The sequence below is a fragment of the Neovison vison genome, chromosome 3 (genome assembly GCF_020171115.1).
Source record: "Neovison vison isolate M4711 chromosome 3, ASM_NN_V1, whole genome shotgun sequence".
In the NCBI taxonomy this organism is placed as follows: domain Eukaryota; kingdom Metazoa; phylum Chordata; class Mammalia; order Carnivora; family Mustelidae; genus Neogale; species Neogale vison.
In genome coordinates, this window is record NC_058093.1 from 32,204,664 (window position 1) to 32,230,946 (window position 26,283).

At 45.2% G+C, this 26,283-nt stretch overlaps 1 protein-coding gene across 3 annotated transcripts in view; it reads right to left on the bottom strand.

Moving 5' to 3' along the window:
• Positions 1 to 25,252, bottom strand: part of PAX3 (paired box 3) — a 97,816-nt gene extending 72,564 nt beyond the window's left edge. For 2 of the 3 annotated variants that reach the window (XM_044241687.1, XM_044241689.1), the window contains exons 1-4: positions 25,168 to 25,252; positions 23,633 to 23,868; positions 22,151 to 22,280; positions 20,893 to 21,027 (exon numbers count right to left, since the gene is read on the bottom strand). In XM_044241687.1, the coding sequence (XP_044097622.1) occupies positions 20,893 to 21,027; positions 22,151 to 22,280; positions 23,633 to 23,868; positions 25,168 to 25,252 (586 nt within the window). The remainder of the gene's footprint in view (positions 1 to 20,892; positions 21,028 to 22,150; positions 22,281 to 23,632; positions 23,869 to 25,167) is intronic. The other variant, XM_044241688.1, reaches the window with a different exon arrangement.
• Positions 25,253 to 26,283: the final 1,031 nt, after the last annotated feature.

Below are 26,283 nucleotides of genomic sequence, written 5' to 3' on the forward strand. Positions count from 1 at the left end.
TTTTTCACCTGCTTAGGCCTTTGCCATGTATGGCTTTGGTTAAGTTTTGTTGATGGAGGCTCATGTTTAACCAACTGTTTTTAATTTACAAATTAAACTTGTCAGAAGTAGAAATCCTTCCCTTGGAACTCTTCCAATATGTCAAGAATTAATTCTAATGAAAACGGCATTGCCTAAATGCAGGATGGCCAGTCACTTATTTTATTTACACAAAGTCCTTCTCAGTTTCTTTGATAAAAGCAGCTAAATCTTTTTCCTCTTTCATGTTTTGTCAGCACTTGATTCCTTTTGTCCCTTGGCTATTTGCCTAGCTGTGGACAATAAGGCAGGAAGAATAGAAGCAGATTGTTGGAATGGCCCTCAATAAACCTAATTATGACATGTTGACTGCCCTCACCATGACACAGTCAAGGGACCCAGGCTTATTCAATTACCCTTGCCAGGTTTCTCTTTCAGACCTAAAGTTATCCTTTGACTGTTTGTATTTCTGAACAGTATTCATGTTCATTGTGAAAGAAAATCCCCTGGACTTTGAGGGGTTTTTAAGTTGATGCTGTTATTGTAGCTAATTTTTATTAACTGAATGATAACATGATAAAGAAATAGACTTTTGTTATGTAATAAGAACAAATCAGTGTGTGTGCTGAAAGTTACACCTCTCTTTCCTTTCTCTTCTAGCCAGCCAGGCAGGACATGTAACCTGAATTAATAAACAAAATAATTTCTTCAACCTGCATGTGCCTTACAACGGGATACTGAGTCTGGCTCCACAGGACAGGACCGTTTCTTCGATGTGATTCTTCTTAACTTAAAAATAATAATGACATGACGGTGGGGGGGCGGGGTTGCATGTGTGCGTTCTGTTTTGTTTTGCTTTTTAAGCGCCAAGGAGGTTCTTTGCACTATTAACACCAGAGAACATAAGTTCATTGATACCTTTATGCCAACAGCTATTTCTGCAGCTGTTTGAGATAGACAAGATGAACAGTATTTAATTAAAACTCTGGCTGCTGGTTGGAGGAGCCCTTTCCTCCTCGAACAGATTGTTCAGAGATCACGCCAGTGGTTCCCGCAAAGCCCGGGTATAAAAGCTGTGTGTCAAGTGAACAAAAGAGTGGAAAAATGAAGGAATGCCAAAAATCAGCTCCTGATCCATCCTAGCTTTTAAGTCAACTAGGTCTGATAGAATTAATATTCAATTGTATTTAAAGCTGCACAAAGCTTAGCAGGAACAATTGTTTTGTAAGTTACAGCATCCCTGGGTAATTTCTTTTTCTTTCTTTTCTTTTTTTTTTTTTTCTGTTGAGAAACTCATTGTTCTTTTTAATAATTTGGCAGCCCTTGGGACTATGAGAGAATTAAAATTCAACCACAATATGACAAAGTAGGTGCTACAATTTCTTAAACTTGTTTGTCAACTCATTTCCTTCATTAGAAAATTCCTATCATTCAAATAAAAGCAAGTCTAAACCATACTCCCCCTTTGCTGGTGAATTTGGAGTTTGGCGTTTATTTGCTTTCTAGGGAAAACACTTTTTTAAATCTTAACGTGAGAAATCAACTTTGCAACCGACCTGAGAAGTGAAATATATAGAGTCCTTAGTGCTTGAAGAATGTTCAGGGTAAGTACTCTCTAGAATGTGTTCTGCTCTGCTGGCCCCTCTCCTTGCACACAGCAACACTTTCACTTTCTCCAAATTCTAGAGAGGTTTTTTTTTTTTTTTAATCTCAAACATCCAGAAATGAACTGTACAACAAAGTCTTAAAACATCATTAATATAAATAATTTCAGTGGAATGGATCTCTAAATTTTACAGAATGCCATTCAACAGTTTAGCTTTAGCATTTAATTTCATTTCTTTAATGCATATAAATCTGTATTCATATTGACTTTAAAATCCCTCTTAACAACAGCAAAAAATAATCCTAATAGCTCTCCACTTATAAATAAAAAACACTTCCTTTAATAGCAGAGGGGAAAACAGTCCATGTCTCACCACTAGAAAGCTGAAGTGTTTTTCCAAAGTGTTCAAATTACTTTAATCAACAACTGTAACCTCCTGTATAAAAGAAGTTTAAAAAATAAGTCTGCTCTTGCTACTTTATAGTGGAAATGTTATTAAAATATCCAAGATGTCTCAATATTTTAACCTGAAGCATATGTATTTCTGCATTCCCTAAAATGCTTTAATGTTTTTATATAGTTAAATAGAATGGCAATTCTTCGACTCTCCACTAGCACTTCCCTAAGAAAACATAAAAAAAAGTACGTAGAGGAAATCAAATACTCACATCGAGTACTACTCACCACCCCAAAGCTTGGCAAAGTATTATAAATGCTTGCCGTCCTAAAAGTTATGTTGTTACCTTACTAGTCGAACTATATTAAACAAATGTACGTCATAACTCTCACCAATTCTCCTTCTTCAAATGTGTCAGGGGAGCATAAACTCGGGCTGCGGTATAAGTCGAAGGTTTGCTTATGGACACAGAAAGGAGAGTCGACAACTCGAATTGTTTTGATTTGTATGAAGTTACAGACAAAAATTCTAATGGTGGCTAAAAGTAGCTACGATCAGATTTCTTCTTTAATCTACAGGTCAATAGTGACTTTCTCTCTTATCAAAAAAATTTTTAATTTGCGATTCAAAGTTCAAAATCGCAATACATTTGATCTGAGTATAGGATAATCACTAAGAAAACTAGAAACAAACTCTTTCATATGGTAAACAGTAGTACTTATTATTCTGAATGTATAAAGAGGTATAGTTCCTCTATCTGATGTTCTCATTTTATAATGTTCAGCTTCTATGTCAAAAGATTAGTAGATATTTTGTAGCAATATTTGCTCACATGTGTTTCCTCAAATCTGTTTGTTTAAGATAAAGGAAACTATAAGAAACCTTGAGCCATAGATTATTGGATACCTAAGAAAAATTATGCACGCAAAGATCAGTTTGGATATTTTATATGCTCTAAAAATTCTTCCAAAAATAAATTTTCACAATGCATTTTACATTGTTAATTTTGTCATTTGGCCTTGGCAGTTAAGGTTTGCTGCATCTGAATGATTCATATTCTGTTTGCAGAATATATACCTAAAAAGTCAACATGTAGATGTTGACTTTTGAAATAATTTTCTTCCACAAAAATAAAAGAGTAAAAAAGTGAAGAAAAAAAATTATTAAAATCTCTTCTTGGTAGGCTATGACCTCTTGCCTTGAATTGTTTTTAATATAACAAAAACATTTCTTACATTCAAGTTTCTGAAATGCTTAATTGTAAAGTCCTTGCAAAAACAGTAGGTTTTCAGACTTCATATTACCTACTGTTTAGAGTTTTATCTCAAACTCTGCTTTTCATGGAAAATTTTAATCGATTCAAATCCAATTTTTTTTTTCCGTGAGCCTCTATGTATGTCTTTTAACCCAAGGCAAAATCAAACAAACAAACTTATTTATCTGATTCCGTTTTTGACAACTACAAATGAGGGAGTTACTTTACATTTAAAACACAAGAACAGAAACAGATGAAGTGAATGTACCATCATCTGATTCTTTCTCCTCAAGCCCAGTTTCTAGCTTTGACTTGGTTGACTCCCAGAAATCTCCTGTCTTCTCTGGTCACTGGGAAAAATGTCCAGACACAGATGATTTGAAAGAGGGAATGTTACCATCCTGCTTAAGCAACTCTAACTTAAGGGGAAGTTCTCTAAACGATACCCGTTTCCAGACTCTTCTAGAAGCCACAGTTTTGACAGGAACTTCAAGAAACCATCCATTGCCCGCGTGGGTGGGGAAGAAGACCATGTCCACCTGCCCAAAAACACAGTAAACTTCTGTCCTCACCCTCGCTGTTTCGGCACCTGAAGTCCTTCCTTTCAAAGATGAGACAGGTAGGAATTCCTCATCCACTAAGATATCAAAAGGCCCCAGGCTTCTCCATTCTTGCCCTGTATCTCCGGCTGCCTGGAGGCCTCACTGTTTCTTCAAACAACTGCCTGGGGCAGCCGAGAGTCTGCTGAGAATAGAACAAGACCGTAGCTGCCACATCCCGCCAGAGCTGAGAGAGACCATACCCTTCACCTCGCTAGTGCTTCTGTTTCCCAGAAGAAGGGAGAGTGAGGCCCAGAGAGGAAAAGCAACTTGGTCATAGTCACGGTTCAGGAGACCTACAAAAAGCATCTAAAAATTGCCTGACCCAACTTTTACAGCTGAGGAAATCAAAGCCTAGCCCCCCATTCTCATGCCCAAATGAAGGCTCTTGCCCACCTGCCCATGTCCCATAAGAGGATGGATGTTCCTTATCTTCTTGTAAGGAATCTGTCCAGGATCCTTCTAAGAGGTTCCCTGCAAGGACAAAGATTCCTATGCAGTTTAAGGGCCGCACAGGTAAATTCTCAGTAGCTGTGGGTTGCCAGACCGACTTTGGCTCCATAAGTAAACAGGATAAGGCTTGAGAAAGAGGAAGCATCCTGGCAACCCGAACATCCAAGACATAGTTGAGGGGAACTGAGGATGATGATGATGATGATGATGATGATTATCATCATCATCATCATTATTATTTTGCTCTCACATACATCTGTGCCAGGCCTTCACCATGCACAGGGACGACCTCTCCTCACCTCTACCTTTCCTCCCCTAAACTGAACAAGGACAACGATAGATGCAGTTTTGTAGGACCTAAAGCTTTTATAATTAAGGGAGCCCTTCTTAAAATGTAAAAACCAGGCATGCCTGGGTGGCTCAGTGGGTTAAGCTTCCACCTTCGGCTCAGGTCATGATCTCTGGGTCCTGGGATCAAGCCCCTCATTGGGCTCTCTGCTCAGCGGGGAGCCTGCTTCCCCCTCTCCCTCTGCCTGCTCTCTGCTGACTTGTGATCTCTCTCTCTCTCTGTCAAATAAATAAATCTTAAAAAAAAAAAAAAAGGTAAAAACCAATGTATCTTCATTTTGTCACATTTGCAAAAATCTAATGGCATGAAGATGCGTGGGGTCCCTTCCAGAGTCTGGAAGGGCCCACACAGATGAGGATCCCTAGAACTCAAGGTTCATTCCCTCTATGGTGAGCTCACCTCCAACAAGGACTCCTCTTTCCTCCTCCACTTGAGGGCACCGGGGGGAGATGTAGACTCTTTCTACATGCTTGTGTCTGCTGTCATTACCTAATACTTATAAAACATAAATCAAGTCTAAGTGCCAGCACTGGGGGCTCAGCAGGAATTCAAGATCATTCAAGAGTTCACAGACATGACAGGCTGTTTCAGAACCCCATATATCAAGGGTGGAATAAATCCCAGCTGTTCTACTGGGAGGTTCATGGCTTACATCTTCCAGAACAATGTGTTGCTGAGGCTCTCCAGGACCCCAGCTCTGAGAGTCTAGGAGTCACTGGCCTTCCAAAAGACTTCTGGAAGGGCTTCAGTGCACTTTCCAGAAGATTTCCAGCCGGCAGATCCATCATGATTGCCCCTTGGGCCCTTGAGGAGGGGAGCCTCATTTCTTTTAACCTCTGACATCAGTCCAGGTACCACGAGAAGTCTAAGAGCTCAGGGCACCTGGGTGGCTCAGTCAGTTGAGCTTCCGGTTTGGGCTTGAGGTCATGATCTCATGGATCGTGGGATCAAGCCCTGCATCAGGCTCTGTGCTTGGCAGGGAGCCTGCTTGAAAATTCTCTCCTTCTGTCCCTATCTCCCTTCTCTCTCTCTGAAATAAATAAATAAATAAATCTTAAAAACAAAAAAATGGTGTGAGGGCTCAGATCAGATGTCTGTTCCTTGGGGAGGGTTTTGAGCTCTGAGGCCAGATGGGTCCCACAGTGCCCTCCCAGACCTTTCATGTTCTTCTGGCCCTGCTCTTTGCCAAGAAGACCAAAAAACACAAGCCAAGGCTCTTCTCTGGCACCCCGTAAGTGTGGAGAATCCATCTGTGATGGAGAATGCTCTCGGCCTCACCTGGACCTGCCTCGTCTGGAGAGCTCATCAGTGTACCATGCCCTAGGAGGTCATACTCACCAGCAAGAAGCTCTCTCATTTCAGAACTAGTCTTGCCATTCACCATGAAGATAGGATCTGCAGGGGTGTGTTTTGAGTGGCAACTGAAACCTATTCCTTGCCCTGCTTCAAAGGTTTCCTTCCTACGTGGATATCTGGAATTCTGCCATTAGGAATTTGTTCCTCCATGTTAGGTTATCAGCTCCCAGCATCCTCTTGGAAACCGCCAACATCCCAGGGAGAGGTAACCAGTTGAGTCTCATTGTGAATGAGGAAGAGCTTGGTGGAAGCTTCTGTTATATGTGTGTGTGTAGGGTAGGGGTGCACAAGAGGAAGGTAAGCCAGATGGAAGCAGGACAGGGGTGGGGGATACAGGGAACATACGAAACAGACCTCCCTCTTTTTACCCAAGGTCAGCCCAGAGAGGCCTTTGTGAAAGGAAAATGGGAGAAACATTTTCAAAGGATTTCAAAGGCGGAGCACTGGGGGTAGGGAGATTTTCAAACATCCCTGCAAAAAGACGAAATTGTTCTGGTAATATCATTTCCTATAAACTATAGTTTGAGTGACAGTTCTATTTTTCCTAAAGCTTTTCCAAAAGGATTTTCCAAGTACTAGGAATTTCAATGTGAAAGATAGTCATTGTCTTTCCTAATGAATTTAATTTGGGTTCTCAATTTAAAAAAAAAATAAAAAGGATTCATTTCAGGGGAAGAATTGTTAGTTTAAACCAGTAACATTAAATTATAATAATTCAATAAAATGATAAAGTTAGACAGCAAACAAAATTCAGACCAAATTTGGTTTTCTACGTCATTTGTATTTTGTTATAAGGAAATCGGTCCTCTTCTTATCAGCCCAAGGTATATGTCAATACTCCGGTACAAAGAAAAGCCCAGGGGAGTGACTTGGTTTCAATTTCCTGGAAAAGGGAGAGACTGCGTGACACCAGAGTGTGCCAGGTAATGAATGAGTCCTTGCCGCCACCTGCAGAAGATCTGTAAGTGCCCACCCTCCACTGACCACTTACTGAGCCTTTGAAGGAAACAAGGTGAGGTGGTCTTCCCAGCCACCAACTGGCTTTTGGCTCAGGAATGCCCTGAGACACCAGCTGGTACTTTCCACAGGCAAGAAGACACTGAGAAGTCAAGGCCCAGAAAGTCAACTGGAAGAGCCCAGAAGCAGAATCCCAATTAGGCCAGTTGAGTTTCCACCCTGGCTTCCTTCCTGGAACCCAATCCCTGGATGATGCGGGACCTGCCAAGACCCCGGCATCCCTCCATCCCCTGGACTCTTCATCCTGGCTCTCTGCTGTTTTCGACCTGATGCTGAGATCCCAGTCTCCCCTTTGCCATCTTTTCTGCAGACAAAAATCCAGCAACTATTCAGAGCTTGGCAGGGCCAGTGACCACAAGCAGACATTGGCTTCCAGTAAGAAATTATAGAAGTTGCCTTTCTGCCGCCCTCTGATGAATGCGCGTCGCGCGCACACAAGCCCCGGATGTGCCCTGTCTGCACAAAAGCCAAGCGAGTCTACCACCTGGAAAGTTTCCACACTGGATAGCTTCCCAAATCCGATTCCTCTCTGGGGTATTGCTAGTACCCCCCCACCAAGGTGCTGTGAGGAGACCATTTATTTGGGGGACTTCCTGACATGGACTCCCAGGTTCTTTTAGAAATGCTCCCAGAAGATGGTAGAAGCTCTCCTCTTTTTCAAAGAGAACCAGTGATTCCAGACACTGAGATCCCATTCATTTGCAAATCATGAAATGTAAAGTTGTCTCCCCCAAAGAATCCATGGGTCCCTCTTTTTTTTTTTTTTTTTTTTAAGATTTTATTTATTTATTTGACAGAGAGACACAGCGAAAGAGGGAACACAGGCCGGGAGAGTGGGAGATGGAGAAGCAGGCTTCCCACCGAGCAGGGAGCTCAGTGCGGGGCTCAGGCTCAATTCTAGGACCCTGGGATCATGACCTGAGCCGAAGGCAGCTGCTTAAGGACTGAGCCACCCAGGCGCTCCCCGCCACCGTCTTGATTTTAAAAAGCAACAAATTTACCAGTCAGGAGAGAGAGCAGCTCTCACACCTAAGTCCGTCCTTGCTGACAAGGAGCCAGCCCCTGGACTAGGCTCTCCCTTCACCTGTGTAGGGGAGCACAACGACGTCAGAATCTCAAGGGTGGTTACGCGGCCAACGTGAGTCTGAAAACTACTACGGATTTTCTTCCAGTCTAAATTTCTGTTGAGAACATCACAGCAATCTGACAAACAAATCAAACTTTCTTTCAGAATTAACCCTCCTTTGGCCCTCCTCCCTATGTAGAGACCTGCATCCTTCTGCAGGTAGTAATCAGATGTCACAAATGATGGGTCTGATTCAATCCAAATTATGCACAGACCTGGGCAGATAGGGTAGCGGGGGAGGGGGAGCTGCTTTTGATTCTTCTCAGCTCTTTACAGAGGCTCTTAACACCAGGCCTGTTTACATGTCCAAAGTGACTCCTTCAGATTTCCATAAGCAAGTCAGAGGGGAAACAGGGAGAGAATCCAGAGAACTCATCTAGCTGCCTTCTATGGAAGCCAAGACGAAAGTTCTAGTATGAAAAGAGCAGACCTTCCCTCCTCTGCCTGCCACAACTGTGCTCTCAAACTGGAGGCAAGAAAAGTCAAGACAGAAGATTGGTTTTGTTTTTCCGTTATTTCTTTTTTGAAGCCAAATCAAGATCCTGCTTATCAAAAAATAAATTCTGGGGCGCCTGGGTGGCTCAGTGAGTTAAAGCCTCTGCCTTCGGCTCAGGTCATGATCCCAGGGTTCTGGGAACCTGCCGCAGGGAACCTGCTTTCTCCCCTCTCTCTCTCTGCCTGCCTCTCTGCCTACTTGTGATTTCTCTCTGTCAAATAAATAAAATCTTAAAATAAATAAATAAATAAATTTTTAGCTCCTAGCTCATTCTATTTCTGAAAGGCCCACCCCTCAAAAGGAATGACCTGAAATGTTCACTTCGTAATATTTACTGGCATTTCCATCTTCCGCTTTCCCAGGAGGGTTTGGAGAAGGTTGTTTTTCTCCTATGGTTGGAACACGGTTCTTCCTGGCTCATTTCACGGACTCGGACTTCAGCTTAGGTAGGCCAGGTACGCAGCAGCATCAAGAACTGAATTCCTGGGCATCAGATTTAAGGGAAAATAGGCTGAAACGATTTGAGGGAGACAAGGTATGTGCAAAACCATAAAAAGTCCTTTGTGCATAGAAGGGAATGGATACATGCTCCTTAAAAGTTTGTAAAATTAAAAATCAGCCTTTCCCAAACTCAAAAAACCCCAAGAACCCAGGCCAGCACTTCTCAAAAATTAGAAATATAAGACCCTGTTTTATTATTCATGGCCTGCTCTCTTACTAGTTCAACCCTGATTTGGTGACCCTGACAGACAGCTTCTCTCTTGTAACTAAACAATCAAAATAAGTTGCCTCAAAATTGCTATAAAATTGTTTATAATTTTTCTAGCACAGAAAGAAAAACAGCTAAGAATGTTTATCGCAAATATGTTAATATATGATGGGACATGGGGACTGAAATGAGCAATAGACAAGAAAAAAAAGAATACAAAGAGGAACCAAAAAGTCAAAAAAAAAAAAAAAAAAAAAAAGCTTTCCCTGGATTTAGAGACTGTTCCTTTTGGAGCAATAACTGCTTAGAGGAATTTCCAGAGGGTAGTCAAGGTTGGCAGAACAACTCCCTAGGCAGAGATTTCAAAACCTGTTCTCCAATACATGTACAGTGGTAGAGAAAATTGTTTCGTTTTTTTCATGCATGTGGCCACAGACAAACATGTTTCTGCTCCCACTTAAGAAGCAAGCCTTCCCCTGTTTGTTCTCAACATAGTACCAAAATTCCACCAAAACTATCAAAATTACAAATGTCTTCCCTTTGTGCCTACCATGGACAAATTATTTTTACAAATAAACGCACACATGTGCCAGATGGTGTCATTTAATTGGAAACTACCTAATACTAGATAAACCATCATTTGCCAATGCAATGGAATACTACACAGCTGTACAAAGGGGCTGTGGAAGTCCCCAAACTCTGATGCAGAGTAATTGCTGAGATACAGCCTTGGGGGGGGGGTGCAGGAAGCAAGGCACAAAACAGTCTCTATCATGGGCTACCATGTGCACAAAAGGAGAGAACATTTTTTAAAAGAGAGAGGGAAATATCATTGTTTATTTATGCGTAGACTCTAGAAAGGTGACCAAGATACAGAGGGACACGATGGGAAGAAAGCCTGTTACTGTCTATCCCCCTATATCTTTGGAATTATGTAAGAGCGAAGGTTTTACCCAGCCAAAATAAATAGGATGATTTTAAAAATGGAATCTGACGAAGTATACATTTGCATCCACAAGAGGGCAATCCCTGGAATCAAAGAACGCTTCCCTTTTGAGGCTGAGAGTCAGCCCCCATAATCCAGGGATCCTCTCGCACCTCAAAGCCTTTGGGATGGGGGTGGGGAGGCAGCACAGGTCCAGAAGGAAGGCCCCGTGGCTGGCCAGCAAGTTTTCATCAGTTCACTGGGGGCCGCCAAGCAAGGCTCCCGGGCTGCCTGCCGAGAGCCTAAGCCCCAACAGCTGCATAAACTTGCCGTGCCCCAGCCTGACCTATTTCGGAGACAGGTCAGACCAGTGCATGCGGGGATAAGAAAACAACCTTCCTTCTCTGCAGTGGCTGCACTAGCAAGCAGCTCCAGCAGGGGAAACTCGGGGCAGGCGCTCTCCAGCTCCCCAAACCTCACAAGCCAGGCGACTTTATTTTCAATTCTTGCATTGCACCGGCATAACACAAAAGTCCCCAGCTTTGGGAACTGGATGGAGGGAAATCAAGTAGAAAGGTCATGGAAATGTATCCTCCAGCTTAACGAATCCTATTTTGGAAAGTTTCTTTAATATTGGTGAACTCAAATTTGATAGGAGAGGGGGTTAAGTAGAATCATGCACAAAGAAAGAGGAATGTACACAGTCTCACATGGGGAGCTAAGAAGATACTTAAGAACAATAAAGTAGCCTGAAGAGGGCACAGAATGAGAAATTGTGCAAAAGCAATTCCATAAAATGAAGCATTTCGACAGAATTTCAGGAGTACAAAGGCACGCATGCATGAGACCTATTTTCAAAAAGCAGCCTGTTTGTCAATGTCTGATAGAGTGAGAAGAACCTGTTGAAAAACAAACAATGAAAGAAAGAAAGAAAGAAAGAAGAGTTTAATTTGGAGGACTCTGAAAAAGCCAAGTTAATCTAAGAGAGAAGAGTAATCTTTGCAGAACTAGAAGAAAAAATAATTCAGAAATATCTTTTGACATCTCAATGAATGGCTTTAGAATTTTGCTATTTTTCTTATCTGGTAAGTCAATAAAATCTATTATATTAAATAGCGGCTTACAATCTCCATTTTTTGACGCAGTGAAAGTGAAGTGTGTGTGTGTTTGTGTATATGTGTGCGTGTCCCTTCATTGTTGTTCCTAAGCTCTGAATTAAGCTTTTATCTGCCTTTGGGCTGAGCCCATCTGCCAGCAGGCTGGTCACTTTCTGCATGTTCGGAGGGTTTCCTCCCCCAAGATTTTGAACTTTCCTATGATACATGTAATTTGCATACAACTTGCATCTTCTCATTTTCTTCTCATAGCGCCCTGGGAAGCTGGTATGATGTGGCCCATCTTACATATGTCAAAACTGAAGTGCTTGGTCACAATTTTAGAGTGAAATAAGGGATGCAAGAAAAGGCCATTTTTGCCTTGGGTAATAGGCTCTTAAAGAGCAAGCAAAGGCAGGAAGAGGGACTTGGGGTGTGTTTAAGTCAGAACAGACAACACTCCAATGCTTTAGTGGACCTCAATCAGGAAACTGGCCAAGTAGGGATTCAGAAAGAAGAAACCTGTTGCTTTTTTTATAATAAAATGAATTGGACCAATTAATTTTCTTTAGTTCAGGTTAAGCTCAACCATGGTAATTGAGACACACACACACTCACTCACCCCCACTGGCCACGATTTTCTTAATCACGATAATATATTAGAATATTGGGAGAATTTTAAAATACGTTGAAGATAGACTCTCTAAGCCTACAATTATTTAAAATAAAATTTTCTTTAAAAAGATAGGCCCTATAAGGGAAATAAAGAACATATTAACGTCTCCATACAATACCCAAGTGCTTGTTGGCTGGAGAAATTATGTCTATACTAGGTTTTGCCAAAAAAAAAAAGGTAAGAGGGGTATGTTGGGTGTACTGTTAGCATATCTGTGTACCTGTAAAATCACCAGCCTACAAATGTAGGCTTTCTATTAAAAATGCAAATTTGTATGTCACTATATAAATATTCACTAGGAAAATACACAAACATTAAACCAATCCCATGTTACAATATAAACTGCACAGCAATTAACTTTCCTTTCTTAACTGTTTTACTCTTATTTATTGTTTCCATCTAATGACATAAATGCAGGGACATTTAATTCTGCAGTTGTTTCCAGAAATATGCCTGCCAGCCGATTATAAAAATTCTCAAAATTTACATTTAAGCCTCCATAAAACTGTATTATTTGAACTCACAATATGACCTTAGACATTTTTTAATGCTAAAAATCAGTGGTATTTCCTCTCCCTCAGTTCCATGTTGCTCAGCCAAAAAGAGTCTCCCATCCTTGTCACAAGTATTTTGATTAGCTATTTTTAAATGGAATCCATCGATGAGCTCCTAGAACTGAGATTTTGTTACTCTACTGCTATCGATGCATTAAATCTGGCCAAAGAAAAGTACCTACAGTCACGAAATCCCTAAGTGGGTTGAAGGAGAGAAACAGCCAGCTAGTTTGTTATTGCCTGTCATAAGTTCTAATTTGTTTTACTGAGAAAGATTGACTTCCCAATCACTGCAGTAAGGAGGGCATAAAAACTCAGACTACTTTGATCAAGTTGCTTCACCCCAAAGAGAAGAGGTTCTCTGTTGTTGTGTTGTTGTTTACTTAAAATCCTGCAGCAAAAATCTAAATGCTACAAAGTTTGCTGCATGCGATGTACAAGGTAACTCTTTCTTAGGATTTTCCTTCCTAGGAGAGATGTGCATCGAATCAAACTCTAAATTGTACACCACCCTTTAGTAATATACACTTTCTTCTTTAAAAATAGAAGTTAATCTGTTCGTCATTTCTTAGTTTATCAGGAAGTTAGGAAAACAGACGTTGAAGGTAAGAATTCATTGAACACTTCCTTAATCATCCTCAGCAACTAATTTCTATGGTTTTCATATTTCTTTTAACAATGGTGAAGTTTCTAACTCATCTCCCTTGAATAGATGTTTTGTAATGTTAATGGGCATTTTGACAACTGTGCCTGTTCCTTCCAGTTACAAACTGGAAATTATATATATTCTGGTTATTTAGGAGCATAATCCTAACACAGATAATTTGAGAGAAAGCTTTCTTAGAAGACAGAATTCCCAATTCCAGCAAAAATTCAATACTACAGGGGCTCAGTGTTTGGCCCAACACTGCAAGACAGAGCTGAGAGCTGAACTGTGACAATCTCTACCAGAGACCAGGAGCAACGGGGCAAGAAAAGCTTTCCCAACAGAGCAGAAGATGGTCCTCTGTTCCCACGTTGGTATGAATCTTCCAAGAGAAGGGCAACTACTAAAATTCCCTTTCACTTTCTCTGGCCACAGTTCCTCAGCTAAAGGCAGCCAGTTGTTGTTCTTCTTCTTTTTTTACAATAATATCAAAATCATATTTAATTTTTCCTACTTTATTGAGATATAATTGACATAAACCAGTTCTTGAGTCAGTAATTCTTCCCTGGTACTGAGATCAGACCTAGTTTAGAGCCCAATTCTGCTGCCCTCCCTGACAGTATGTGAATACATAGCCTGATACCCAAGAGGGGAAAGTTACTTTAACTCCATATGTATATGAAATATACACGTACATGGGGAATACCAACAAAGAACTCTCTAATGTTGCATCTGGACCCAGGACAAGGTAACCAAAACAGATCTGAGCTGACTCACCCTTCCAGCTTAATCCATTTCAGACAGTTGCTCTACACTGAAATGATTTGAGTTATATCAAAAAAACATTTGAGCATAGGTAGAATATTAATTGGGAGATGATAATAGAATATATTAAAAATATCCACTACATCAAGAAAATATAGATACAGATATGACATATAGAAAATATCTGTATGTCAAGACTCCTCTTATTCAAGAGTGAACAAGAGCGTTCCTGGATGGCTCAGTTGGTTGTGCGACTGCCTTTGGCTCAGGTCATGATCCTGGAGTCTCTGATCAAGTCCCCAGTCGGGCTCTCTGCTCAGCGGGGAGTCGGCTTCTCCCTCTGACCTCTCTGTTCTCTCTCTTTCTTTTTCAAATAAATAAACAAAATCTTAAAAAAAAAAAAGGAGTGAACAAGAAAGAATAAAACCAAAATGAAATAAAGATACAGTCCTATGCACAATTATTTAGTACTGCAGTGAGCACAGTCAGAGAAGGGGATTCAGGAAGACAAATCCATGATGCACATTTGAATATCCAAAGCCTGAATCTGGCATAAATTTCACAACCTCAGAGTGATTTGTTGGCATTTGCAAATTAAGCACAGAGATGGTATTTCCAAAAAAGCCCTTGCAGGAATTTTAGCTCTCATAATAAAAGAAAAAAATCAATCCAAATATATTGAATTCTTCAGCTAAAACAAACAAACAAAAAAAGGCTAATAGTTCATCTAAAAATCAACAGCCAAGCAGTTATAAAATCATTCAGGGGAAGATTTTTTTTTTTCCCTAGCATTCAACAGCAGTGCTTAATAAGAATTGGGAGGCTATGCTGTTACCTCAAATTCTGATGACTCTAGAAGTGTAATCCACTGGACAAATGAGCTTTTATTTTTGTGCAACTGGAAATAGTTTACTGCCAGCTTAATTCATAGAGACGAACTTATAAACTCTAACGATGCACAAACTACACACACAAATACATGTATATGCCTACATTGTAGGGGGTTAAAAATATACATGAGACTCATATAACCGTCTATAAACACACAAAAATATAGAAACACATGTAGAGAAATGTAGTCAGTATAACTCCTAGTTTCCCATGTATTTAATTACTCCCCACCCAGTTTTACATTAAAAATCTGACATCTTTCCCTTCCATCATTCCAGCTTAGAAGGCAACTTCGGTGAAAGAAAGTTCCATATTTAAAAATTTAGGGACATGCAGATAGTAGCTTCTATGCCTCCGGCCACCCTCCAAAAATAAGAATCTATTTGATGATAAATTCACCATCTTAGCCTAAGCTCTAAACAAGAAATCACCATAGGATAATTAAAAACACCCCATGAATCTCTTCTCTACAAACCTACGACATGTAACTGGTTTGGGTTCCTATTTCTTAAAGAGAATTTGGTCAATCCTCCTTAGAGGTTTCAGAGGAAAAGGAGGATTTTCCAAGACAGATAAGTTGAAATGATCCCGCTTTGATCTCTGTGGTTAAGAATCCCTCACAATAGAAGATGGCCACTGAGGGGCCGGGATCCCGGCCTTTTAATGCGTAACAATGCTATCAACAAACAGCTACTTAATCAATATTTGGCCAGAGCTGCTGAAAACTTCCTTTTCAGATTTTAATTCCTAGTTGTAAAACAACCCCCGAGCAGCCAGTGAGATAAGGCATTAAACTGACTGCTTAATTGTCTCTTAGTGTCGTGTTAGTTATATATGTACATTCTTAATGGTTCCTTAATCTTTATTTACCCGCATAAATAAGGTACCTGTCTAGAACCCCACCGAACTGAAACTTCTCTGTCCCCCCCAGTCCTGGACAAACTCTGTCTCACTCTTTATAGCTGCTGTTGCAACTTGTAATTTTCATTGGCCATTTACTTTCGTAGGACTTAAACATTTAACTTCATGGTTAGGAAGGATTTTTTTTGGTCTTCAGATATATTTATTCACGAATATTGCAACTGGGTTTTAGTGGCAATGCTCTTATTCACCTGATTGATTTCAGCATATCCCTCTCTCCTGAACCGAGGAGCACTTGCTGGTTCTGCCTCAACGCCCCGGTGGGTTTTATTGCGAAGCCCTGGGGACTCTTAAATGACCCTTCAGTAATTATTACGCACTTGAAGCCCCTACGTCCCCGTTCCGGTGCTATCAACAATCAAATCAAGCCCCAAAATAAACATACGATTTCAAGCATTAATTAGAAAATCTGCATGTTTTCAATAAGGCTAGAAAGTCAACATGCCCCAGCCAACCAAACAAAACAAATAAGCAAAAAAGAAAAACCTACAAGACCCAAATTCTGGTGGTTTGTTTTCTTTCTTTCTTTTTCTCTTTCTTTCTTTCTTTCCCATCCCAACAGAAAAAATCGTTAACGCTATGTCCTTGAAAAGAACACAAGGTGGTGTTTTAATTTGATTGAAGTTTGGATATTTCCAATACACTTTTAAATGGGTGCTATTTCCTTTTTGAGTAACCTAAGGGCTTCAGAAAACAGAAAATTCTATCAAAAGACTAGAGGCGACATCGGGGTCAAATTTGGGATTCTGACAAATGGACTTGGAGAGTGGGCTGTCCACTTTAATAAAGGTTCCGATGCCACAAACCTAAGATCTTATACCCCATGATTTCAGTCTGTGGGAAAGTTCCTTCCCCCCCAACCCCCCCAACCCCGCCTCCCCCGCTTTGCCTCGCGCCAAAATGTCCTTCTTGCTAAGTCGGGGGGGGGGGGGGGGGACAGCCTTCCGTTCCTTTCGACTTCAGTAGCTCCCGCTAATGATAAAGTGGTCTTTTCGTGATTCCATTGGAAATGAAATAGTTCGAGGGCCTTTAAAATTTTTCTGCGTTTTTAATTGCTTTCTCTTATGCCCTGCTGAAAAGCTGACGTCGTCCTAGATATTTCAAGAAAAGCTCACAAGTTTACAAACAAAACGGGACTCGAGCAAAACTTTTGTCACTTTTACTTTCTCAAATTAAAAAAAAAAAAAAAAAAAAGACCTGCTTTTCATAAGTGTCAAATAGGAAGCGAGAGATTCGAACGGAGTATAAGCCTGAAACGACCTATGGCTGGGGTCTCTTAGCCTCATCTTTGAAATCATTGCAAATCTCCCCACGCTCACTAGTGATTTTTAAAGGAGGAAAGCAAAGTCCTATGAAAGTGTATCTCCAGCCCCAGTCAAAACATCAATTGGGCAATCTGGCCTCTCTCCCCCTGCACTCCCGAGCTGCCACTTCAAAGCCGCTGCAACAAGTCAGTAATTGTAACGTTGCATCTAAATATTTAAGCGAGAGTCTTGCCGTCGCGTGTCCCACTTACAGTCCTCATCTGTCCTCTAATTCCATTACGGCACAAAGCAAAAATGTTTCCCAAAACTCACAAACAGGAAAAGCGTCACCCTTCTGGGGGACGAGGAAAAGGAGGAGGAGGAGGAGGAGGAGGAGGAGGAGGAGGAAGAGATGAAGGAGCAGTTTCTATTGATTAGTCACTGCTTTTGTGTTGAGGGCTTTCTTTAAAATAAGAAAAAAAAATGGGGGGAGGTTGCAGAAATTTCACTAATGTGAGCCTCAGGCAAGAGAGAAAAAAAAAAGGAGAAGGAGAGGGGGGAGGCGGGCTGTGTCTAGATGAAAGTGAGAAGGACATAAAGGAGGCAATTGAGTCGGCTGCAGCCCGGCGAGCTAAGCTTCGAGCCGGCCAGAGCGCAGGGGAGGGGGCGGCGCGGCGCGGCACTTTGGCGCAGCGCGCAGGAGTGGGGGCCGACCCATTGTGGCGGCGCCCGCGGGCCCGCTCGGCCGCTCTGGGGGAGGAACAGAGGCGCCCATTGAGTGGCCGCAGAGGAGGCTGTACCCACGGCCCCCGATGCTGCGACCGGGGCTTGGCTCCTCCGACTGCGCCTGTTCCGATCTCGGTGCTGGCCGGTGGCCCGGGACCAGGCGCTGGCGGTGCGGGGGGGGGGGTGGCTTTGCTGTCCCCGGCCTCCCAACCTTCTCATTCCACCCGGGCAAAGGAGCTGGAACGGTGGATCCAGGAAGGGTGCACAGCGTCTAGTGCGCGCCAGGGCACAGGGGCCTGAGCGCGCCGAGTCTGCACGCTGAGCAGCTCTTGAATTGGGCAAGGGACAAGGGAAAGTGAGAAGGTAAAAGGGGTCACCTAGGAGAAAGGCCAAACACTGGACAGAAAAATGAGAGCAGCTCTGACATCTTTCAGGGTGCTTCTCTTCCTGTGTCCTAGAGTCTGACAGGCAGGAAGATGCCCCCCCCCCAAAGCCAGTCTTAACGTCCCCTTTCCATCCAACTCCCCCATCCCCAGGAAGCTGGAACCTCTAGAAGAGAGCGCCTTGCCCTGCTCAGGGCACCCAAAGGTCCTTTCTCAGGCAGCCTCCTCCCTCTGGGCTAGGTCGCTTTCTCAACAGTCACTCTATTTTACAGGTGGAGCAGCCTCTGACTTTTGGTGCCCAAACAACAGGGGTAATTTTTTGAGGTTTCTAGACTTCGCTTTAAACTACCCTTCACTCTGTCCTTTCTCTGCGCCCCTCTTGCCCTCCAGGGCTTATCCGGAAAGGGAGCTAGAGCCGCTTAAAGAGAGGGACACTGCATCTTCTCTGACAACCCCAAATTAAATTAGGTTTCAGCCTCTGTGGAGTGTGTGTGTTTTCAGCGGTACAGCCCCCGCTGCGGAGAATACTCTGATTTTAAAAATGGTAGCAATTGCCCTTGAATGGCAGCCGGCCCAGCTAGACGGCCCAAAAGACTAGAAACATTTTGTAGGTGAAATAGCCACTTTTTCCACGCTGGAGAGTCCATAAAACTTCCTGGCGCAGCAGCTATTGGAGCTCATTGAATAATTCATCCCTCATTGCAAGCCCATAATGTCTATTCTCGGCCCTTTGTGGAGCTGTTTTCTCTTCTTTTCTCCTTGAATTATAAAAAGGTTGCCTTCCTTTGTTCACATCAAGCTGCTGCGAGCTGGAGCTTTGTCTGGGCCGAGCTAAAGTGTGAGTTTCAATGGACTCTCCAGGCTTTGTCTCCCAAGTTCATCTCCAAGTGTAGATTGTGTAGAGAAGGCCTTCTTTGTAAAAGCTGGAAAAGTTGTACAAATGTTTGACCAGCTCATTTGGGGCGTTTTGTCTCCCGGGCCTCGGTTGCCTGTGCTGCAAGGGAGCGGCCAGTCTGCCGCCAGGCGCCTCCAGCAACAAGTAGCCAAGCTGTGCTACCCCCACGCTGCTTCTTGAGCCTCTCTGATAGCTCTGGGCTTCCTGCCCCTCTGCCCACAGGGGCCTGTTGGGTTTGGGATTGGCTGGTTTCTCTCCTTCCTCCCTCCCCAGTACCCCTCTGCTGCATCTAAGCCTGGAATAAAAGCTGGGGTGTCTCCTGAGAGACTACAGCAGAAAAGCACCGCTCCTGAAGGAGGGGCTTAGGCTAAGACCCTGTGAGTCCCCTGCTTTTAAGGAAAACAACAGCCTATGTATTTCCCTGCCCAGCAAGCCTTGGTTTTTGGTGTCTTTTCCTAATTGCCCATGTGTCCCAGAACATCGACACTTCTGTTGATCCCTGAAATCAGCTGTTTGAGTTTGTCACATCTAAATCTAAGTGTCTCTTCAAGGTTATGGACAGATTTTGCCTTGGCTGCTGCCATCCACCTGGGCTGGGCAATGAAAGCAAAAGGTGTGACCAGCTTTCTACCTACAGTCCTACCCTGGAGAACACCTGCTGAGGGTACAAATCCAGCTGGTCACAGCGGGTGTCCAAGCCCACCTGAGGAACCTCGTACCCTTCCAGGACAAGTCAAAACTCAACATAACCCACTTAAGTCCCGGGCCCTGAAGGGGGCAACTCAGGGTGTGGCAGGGGTGCCAGGCGCCTCCTGACCCTCTGCGACTTTGAAGAGGTGTGATCATCCCCAAAGCCAAAACTGCAGAGTGGAAAACTGCTGCAGGGATCCCTTTCGGTTCAACTTCCACAGGTTGGCTTTCCTTTTGGGAAGAGGGAGACACCTTTAGATTCTCCAGACCATGTGTGGCGGGTATGAGGGAAGTAGGCTGCTCTTATGGCTCCAAAGGGGAGACTTTTTCTTGAAGATGACAGGTCACAGCTAACAAGGAGCAGGTGGCTTGCACCTTCGGATGGAGACAGGGCACCAACACCACAGCCCCAAGAACCCACATCTTAAGCTGATTTTCCTTCCTAGACACACACACACACACACACACACACACAATCAAACCCCATCGCATCTGAAAACCAATTTAAAGCACAAAACAACCATCTTACATATATATATACATAGAGATATATATGTGTATATATATATGCATGATGTACTCTGTATGTATTTATATGGCAGTCAAGTTTGTGCAACTCTGGGGCCGCACTGCCCCTAAAGAGTTTTGAGTCCTCCTCTCCCCTCCCCTCCTCTAATGATGGGAACCTATCTAGAGATCTGGGCCTTCCCTTAGGACGCAAAAGTTCCTTCAACCTCCAGAGGCTCACAGACTGCCCCCAGCCCCTCAAGCGCTCCGAGACGCCCGGCCCCCGCACACCTGAGGGCAAGAGGGTTGCCCTGCACCAAAACGCAGTTCGCAGTTCTAGACTCTGAGCGGCTGAGGCTGGTTCAGAAGAAAGACTTGTAAGTAGAAAAAGAAAGAAAAGATATTTTTGTTTCAGTTTCAAGTACGCCTCTAGTCTTTCACTTGAATGCTCTTTCCCAGGTGCAGTGGATACGACCGAAGAGGGACCTTGACCCGAGCCGGGGCCGGCCCGCGCGCTGGGGCCCGCGACGTCAGAGCGCGGGTGCCGCCGAGGCGCGGGCCCTGAGCGTGCCGCTCAAGCGCGTCGCCGCTTACCTCGCTCGCTCAGGATGCCGTCGATGCTGTGTTTCGCCTTCTTCTCGCTCTCCTCGGCCTCCTTCCTGTCCAGGTCAGCCTCCTCTTCTTCGCCTTTCCCGAATTTACTCCTCAGGATGCGGCTGATGGAACTCACTGGGGGGCAGGAGGAGGGTGAGAGCGCGGACGACTGAGCCTTGCCAGGCCGTGCAGGAAGGAGCCTCGAATCCCCAGCCCAGACCCTAGAGCGGCTGCCCTGCACAGTTGGACTGTCTCCTCCTGCATCTTGGGGCATCCTCGACCACCCCTTCAACCTCCCGCTCTAACCCCTGCCCCCACCCCAAAATCCTCACTTCCAAGTTAGATCCGAGAGAACTGCCTTTTCTGTCCCTCTCGTCCCGGCGGAAAGCATTACCCTTTTTCACTGTATAGACGGGGCTCTAGATCTCAACTCCAAGAGAATTCTCCCGCCAGCCCACCCAGCATCCCCTACCACCACCTGGGTATTGGGCCTCCGTGGTTGGCGTTAAGGGAGGAAGAACCGCAGAGGACCCGTCCCCTGCAATTCAGCTTTTTTTTTTTTTTTTCAGGCTATAAAGGGTTTAAATTTCAACTGCAGAATCGTTTCCTATTGTAAAAAATCAAAAGAAAATGCACTCTCCCCCATTTATTTTTTCCAGATTCCAGTCTGGTAAACAAATCCATACTCTTGAAATATCTCGTTCTCGCAGGGGGGAAAGGGAGTTTCCTTTTAATTAAAAACAAACTCTCCCGCGCTCCCTCGCGCTCGCCCCTGCGTTTGTCCCTCTTCTCCCTCCGCCTTCCACCCGGATGCCCGGGGCGCCGGATGGTCCCTGGGACTCTCGGGAAAAATCCCGGCCGTTGCTGAAGCCTTCCCTCCTTTGCGCACAAGGGAAAGCCTTGGCTGGCGCAGCCCCATCTCCCTTCGGCTGGGGTTACCAAAACATTTGTTTCTCTTTAAAAGGGAACATCAATATTAATAAACGCCTGGTCTCCGCCTCGCGTTTCCTGCCTTTGCCTCCTCGACAGAATTCCTCTTTGGGGAGCCCTTGGCGGTCTCTCAGCCCCAGGACCAGCAGCTCAGCCCCCTCCGGTAAAACACCGCGAGCGCGTCTGGCTCGTGAATATTTCAGGGCCCTGGGAGGGGCTGCCTCCCGATTGCCCAGATCGATCTTCGGGGGTATTGTGGCTCGGATGACCCGCCTGGGGAATAGCGTCTGAGGGCCGTGCCTCAGGAAGACTTTAATGGGCCTGGTACCTGAGGGCACAGTGTTTCGATCACAGACAGCGTCCTTAAGTAATTTGTCTCGAATTTCCCAGCTGAACATGCCCGGGTTCTCTCTTTTGTATTCCTCAATTTTCTTCTCCACGTCAGGCGTTGTCACCTGCTTTAAGAGAACAGGCAGGCAGGCGTTGGTACCCAGTACTCTGGGCCAAATGTGGGGGCCCTACGGCTTCCAGACCCAGCGGGATGCTCTTTCCTGCACCCCAGGGGGAAGGCCCCTTGTCAGCAAAAGGACCCCAACTCTCTGAAGAAGTTCATTTTCAGGAAGGAGTAGAAGTGAGATCGCCCTACACCTGGGGGACCCTCATCTTCCCTAGGTAAGCTTAGACAATCAGGATAAATTAAGAAAACTCATAACATCTTGGGAGTGGGCAAAGGGTATACTTTCCAATCCCTGAAACTAAAGAAAGTCAACTCCTTACACAGAAACAACATGAAAATGAAACTAAAAAGGGGGAATGTTTGAAAGAGAAGCAAAAAAATCAAGTTAGATCTGCAACTTGTACTTCTCCCAAAAAAGCACAAGATTTTGGCTAAATTGAAGAACAGAATTAAATGCAAAAGCTAATTATGTAGGCTTTAAAAAGTAATCAAATATGGATAACAAATACGGATAATTTGAGAGAGTAGCTATTTTCTTTTCTTTTCTTTTTCAATAAAAGTAGTTCCCAGAGATTCTTGGAGAGTTTGCAAGGGGATCTGGGGCGGGGAGAAGGTGGGGAGCAGGGCATTTGGAAGTCTTCAGTTTACCAGAACCCTCCTTTTGATTTTGCCCTGTGGCAACTAGGAAATTATACTGGATTTTCCCCACGTCCAGAAGAAAAGACAGACCCTGTGTAATCCCCTCCTACTGAGCCTTAGCCAGTGTGACTCTTTCATTTTTTAAAAGGAACCAAAATATTTTGAGGATAGTACCAAACTGCTTTTTGAATGCCAAGTCATCTTCTCCTTACTAAGAAAATCACCCTGGCTTTTGACTCCCTGAAGACAATTTGGACAGGAGGAGATTGGGGACAGAAGGTGGGAGAGAAAGCCAAAAGCAGCTCCTTAGATTAGGTTTGGCAAGGGCAGTGCAGTGGGTGGGAGCTGGAGACACTCTTGGGGAAGAAACCAGCAACAGGTGGGCACATACAACTGCGTATTTTAGGTGTCTGCCTAGTAAAATAATTTGGTGAGTATACTAGGGTTCTGACACATTTTAAACAATGCTTTATCTCCTTTGCCAAAAGGCTGGAGTTTTCCCTTAGCATTCATGAAGGAACAGTGGCCCAGGCAGCAATGGAGTCCTCCCACATACGCAAGCATAGACGCACATACACCCCAAAGGACCCTTCCCGGTCTTGAAAAATAACTCCTTAGAAAGCCCTAGATGACAGTCCTCGCCCCCTGCCCAATGTTCCCTAAGGCGGGAGACCACAGACCCCGAGGTCTTCAGGCCCAGGCGCCCGCGCTCACCTTGGGCTTGCTGCCGCCAATGGCACCGGGACGGATGGACCCAGTCTCCTGGTACCTGCACAGGATCTTAGAGACGCAGCCGTGGGACACACGCAACTGGCGGGAGATGACACAGGGCCGGATTCCGTGGTGGGCCATCTCCACGATCTTGTGGCGGATGTGGTTGGGTAGCGGCCTGCCGTTGATAAACACGCCACCAAGCTGGTTGACACGGCCCTGGCCAAGGGGAGTAGACACTGGGCACAAAAGGCAAAAAGAGAGGCAGAGGGAAAGTCATTTTCAGAGAACAGAGAGCAGCCTGGAAAACGAGCCCACGTAATTTCGCACTCTTTTGGACAATCAGCATGTCACAGTCAGAGCGCTGAAATTGCTCGACACCCAGCTACCAGCCCCAGATCCTTTTCCAATCACATCTGTTCAAATTATGAATCAATTCCGGGGAACATAATCTTGTGTGAAGGGACCAACAATGGCAAAATAACTTGCCTCAGAGAAACTGTCTTCCTTTTGGGCCCAGAGAATCTGGCAACTTTGGGAGGTGGGGAGACCCTATGGTCAGTATCTTGAAGTTTGCTCAAGAAACAGCATCCTGGCAGAGAGAAAAGTTGACCCTGACGCTGGCCTTCTGGACCTCCACTCACACCAAACCATGCTCAATTGGAACGGCTCCCTTTCTAAGGGACTTGGAGGAAATGACAGCCATTGGGGTTTCTGGCTAAGAGCGCAGAAGTCAAAGGTCAAAGAGGGGCCTAAAAGGAGGCTTCAGGTCGCAGCACGTGTCACCTGTTACACCTTGAGATAGAGCCCACAGGTGGGTCTGCTCACAGACCCCCTCACCTCCACTCTTGCTCTGGGTATGACATTTTACTCTAGACCCAGCCTAAAGGGCCCGCGGCTGGATCAAAATCCCCTTCAGGCGCTCCAGCCACGCAAACTCTCCAGAAGCCGTCAGGCTTGCAAGTTTTCCTGCCTTGAGGGTCACTTCCACATGACCGAAAGGCAGTTCCCCAAAAGGGTTATGGAAACTTCAAGATGCCACTTGAGATGAATGGAACTCTAATTAATTAGTCAATTAATACTAAAAATTCCCAGCAGGATGCCATGGAATGTCTGCCCCTACACTTTGCACTGGTAAGAAAATTCTTTCCGAACTAACAAGAGCTTAGCAAATATGGGTGCTGCCGGGACCATTTTGAGATGCTTTGGGTTGGACAAAATTCGGAGAAGTTGCTTTCCGGTGCTCAGGAGCTGGTTCATCCCTTCCCCACCACGGCATTTCCAAAACAGCAGGAGAAAGTGGACCCGCCTGGAACAGGCCTGGCCGTCAGGCTCCGCAAGGGTTTGCCCAAAGAACTGCGCTCTGTTTGCAGGGAGAAAATCGAGTGGAGATCTCGACCGACTGTTAGCTTCTGGGGTAGGGGTGCCCAGCGGATGGGCTCCCTGGGCACGCCAAAGAAGCCAGTGGAGACCCTGGGTAGAGTGGAGCAGCCCAGCTACGGCCCCGGGCTCCGGGCGGCGCCGAGGCCCTCCCTTACCTTCCAGAGGGAAGCCGCTGCGCGGGTAGTTCTGCCCCGGGCCTGGCCGCATCATCCTGGGCACAGCTCCGGCCAGCGTGGTCATCCTGGGGGCAGCTTCGCTTGGAAATTATATCCAGGTGAAGGCGAAATAGAAAGGCAAGCGCGGCTCTTGGCGACCTTGGAAACTCCCCGGAGCGTGGAGAGCCCCTCCCCAAAAAGGCTGGAGAGAGAGGGAGGGACGCGGGGAGGAGGACTGCTAGTCCAGAGCGAGGCTCGAGAAGCAACCGGGGAAAGGGGCGGGCAGGGAGGCCCCAGAGTCCAGGATCGCGAGCCCAGGGCGGAAAAGTTTGGTGCGAGTCTGAGCGAGTAGCCCTGAGTCTGGGGGCGCTGGGGAGGGGGCTCTGAGCGCCGCGACGAGCCAGGGAGGGGGGGTGGGGGCGGGAGCGCGGCCGGCCTGAGTCTCCTCCCGTCGTGACACCGAGTGCCGAGATCCGGGCTCGGGAGCATTTATTAGTTCTTTCACCCAAAGCTTGGTCAGGAGCCCTGAGCTGCGATTGGCCGACGGGGAGACCGTCCCGGGTGGCGGAGACACGCGCTGATTGGGCGACAGCGGCCACTTTCTCTTCCCATCCGCGGCGGTGCCAAGGCCTTGGCCGGCCCGGCGAGGGACCCACGCTGCGCCCCTTCCCCGGAAGAGAAGGGCAGACCCGTGGAAACCGGGAGAGACAGCCCGAGGGAGATAGCAGCTGCAGAGAGAAGAGGAGTCCCTGTTTCTCTTTCTCACTCTACGTGTGTCACTCTCTCCCTCATTTAAACTATTTCTTTGTCTCTGTCTCTGTGCGTATCTCTGTGTCTTTCTGTCTCTGATTCTACTCCTCTCGTCCCATCTCCTTGTCTGTGTCTCTGTTTTTCTACCTGCGACTTTTTTCTCTCTCCATTTTCTTGGTTTACTACCACGGGAGGGGGCGCAATTCCATTGAGAAGGCGCTGGGAGGGCTAGGACATGGGCAGCCCGCCTTCCTCTGGTCAATGCCCCTTAGGCCTAGGTTTTTTGTAGGGGTCCTCCCGGTGGGGTTCCTCCCAGGAGGAGTCCAGGGTGTGCTGATAAGTCGCTTTGTCTTCTCAGTCTGGGAG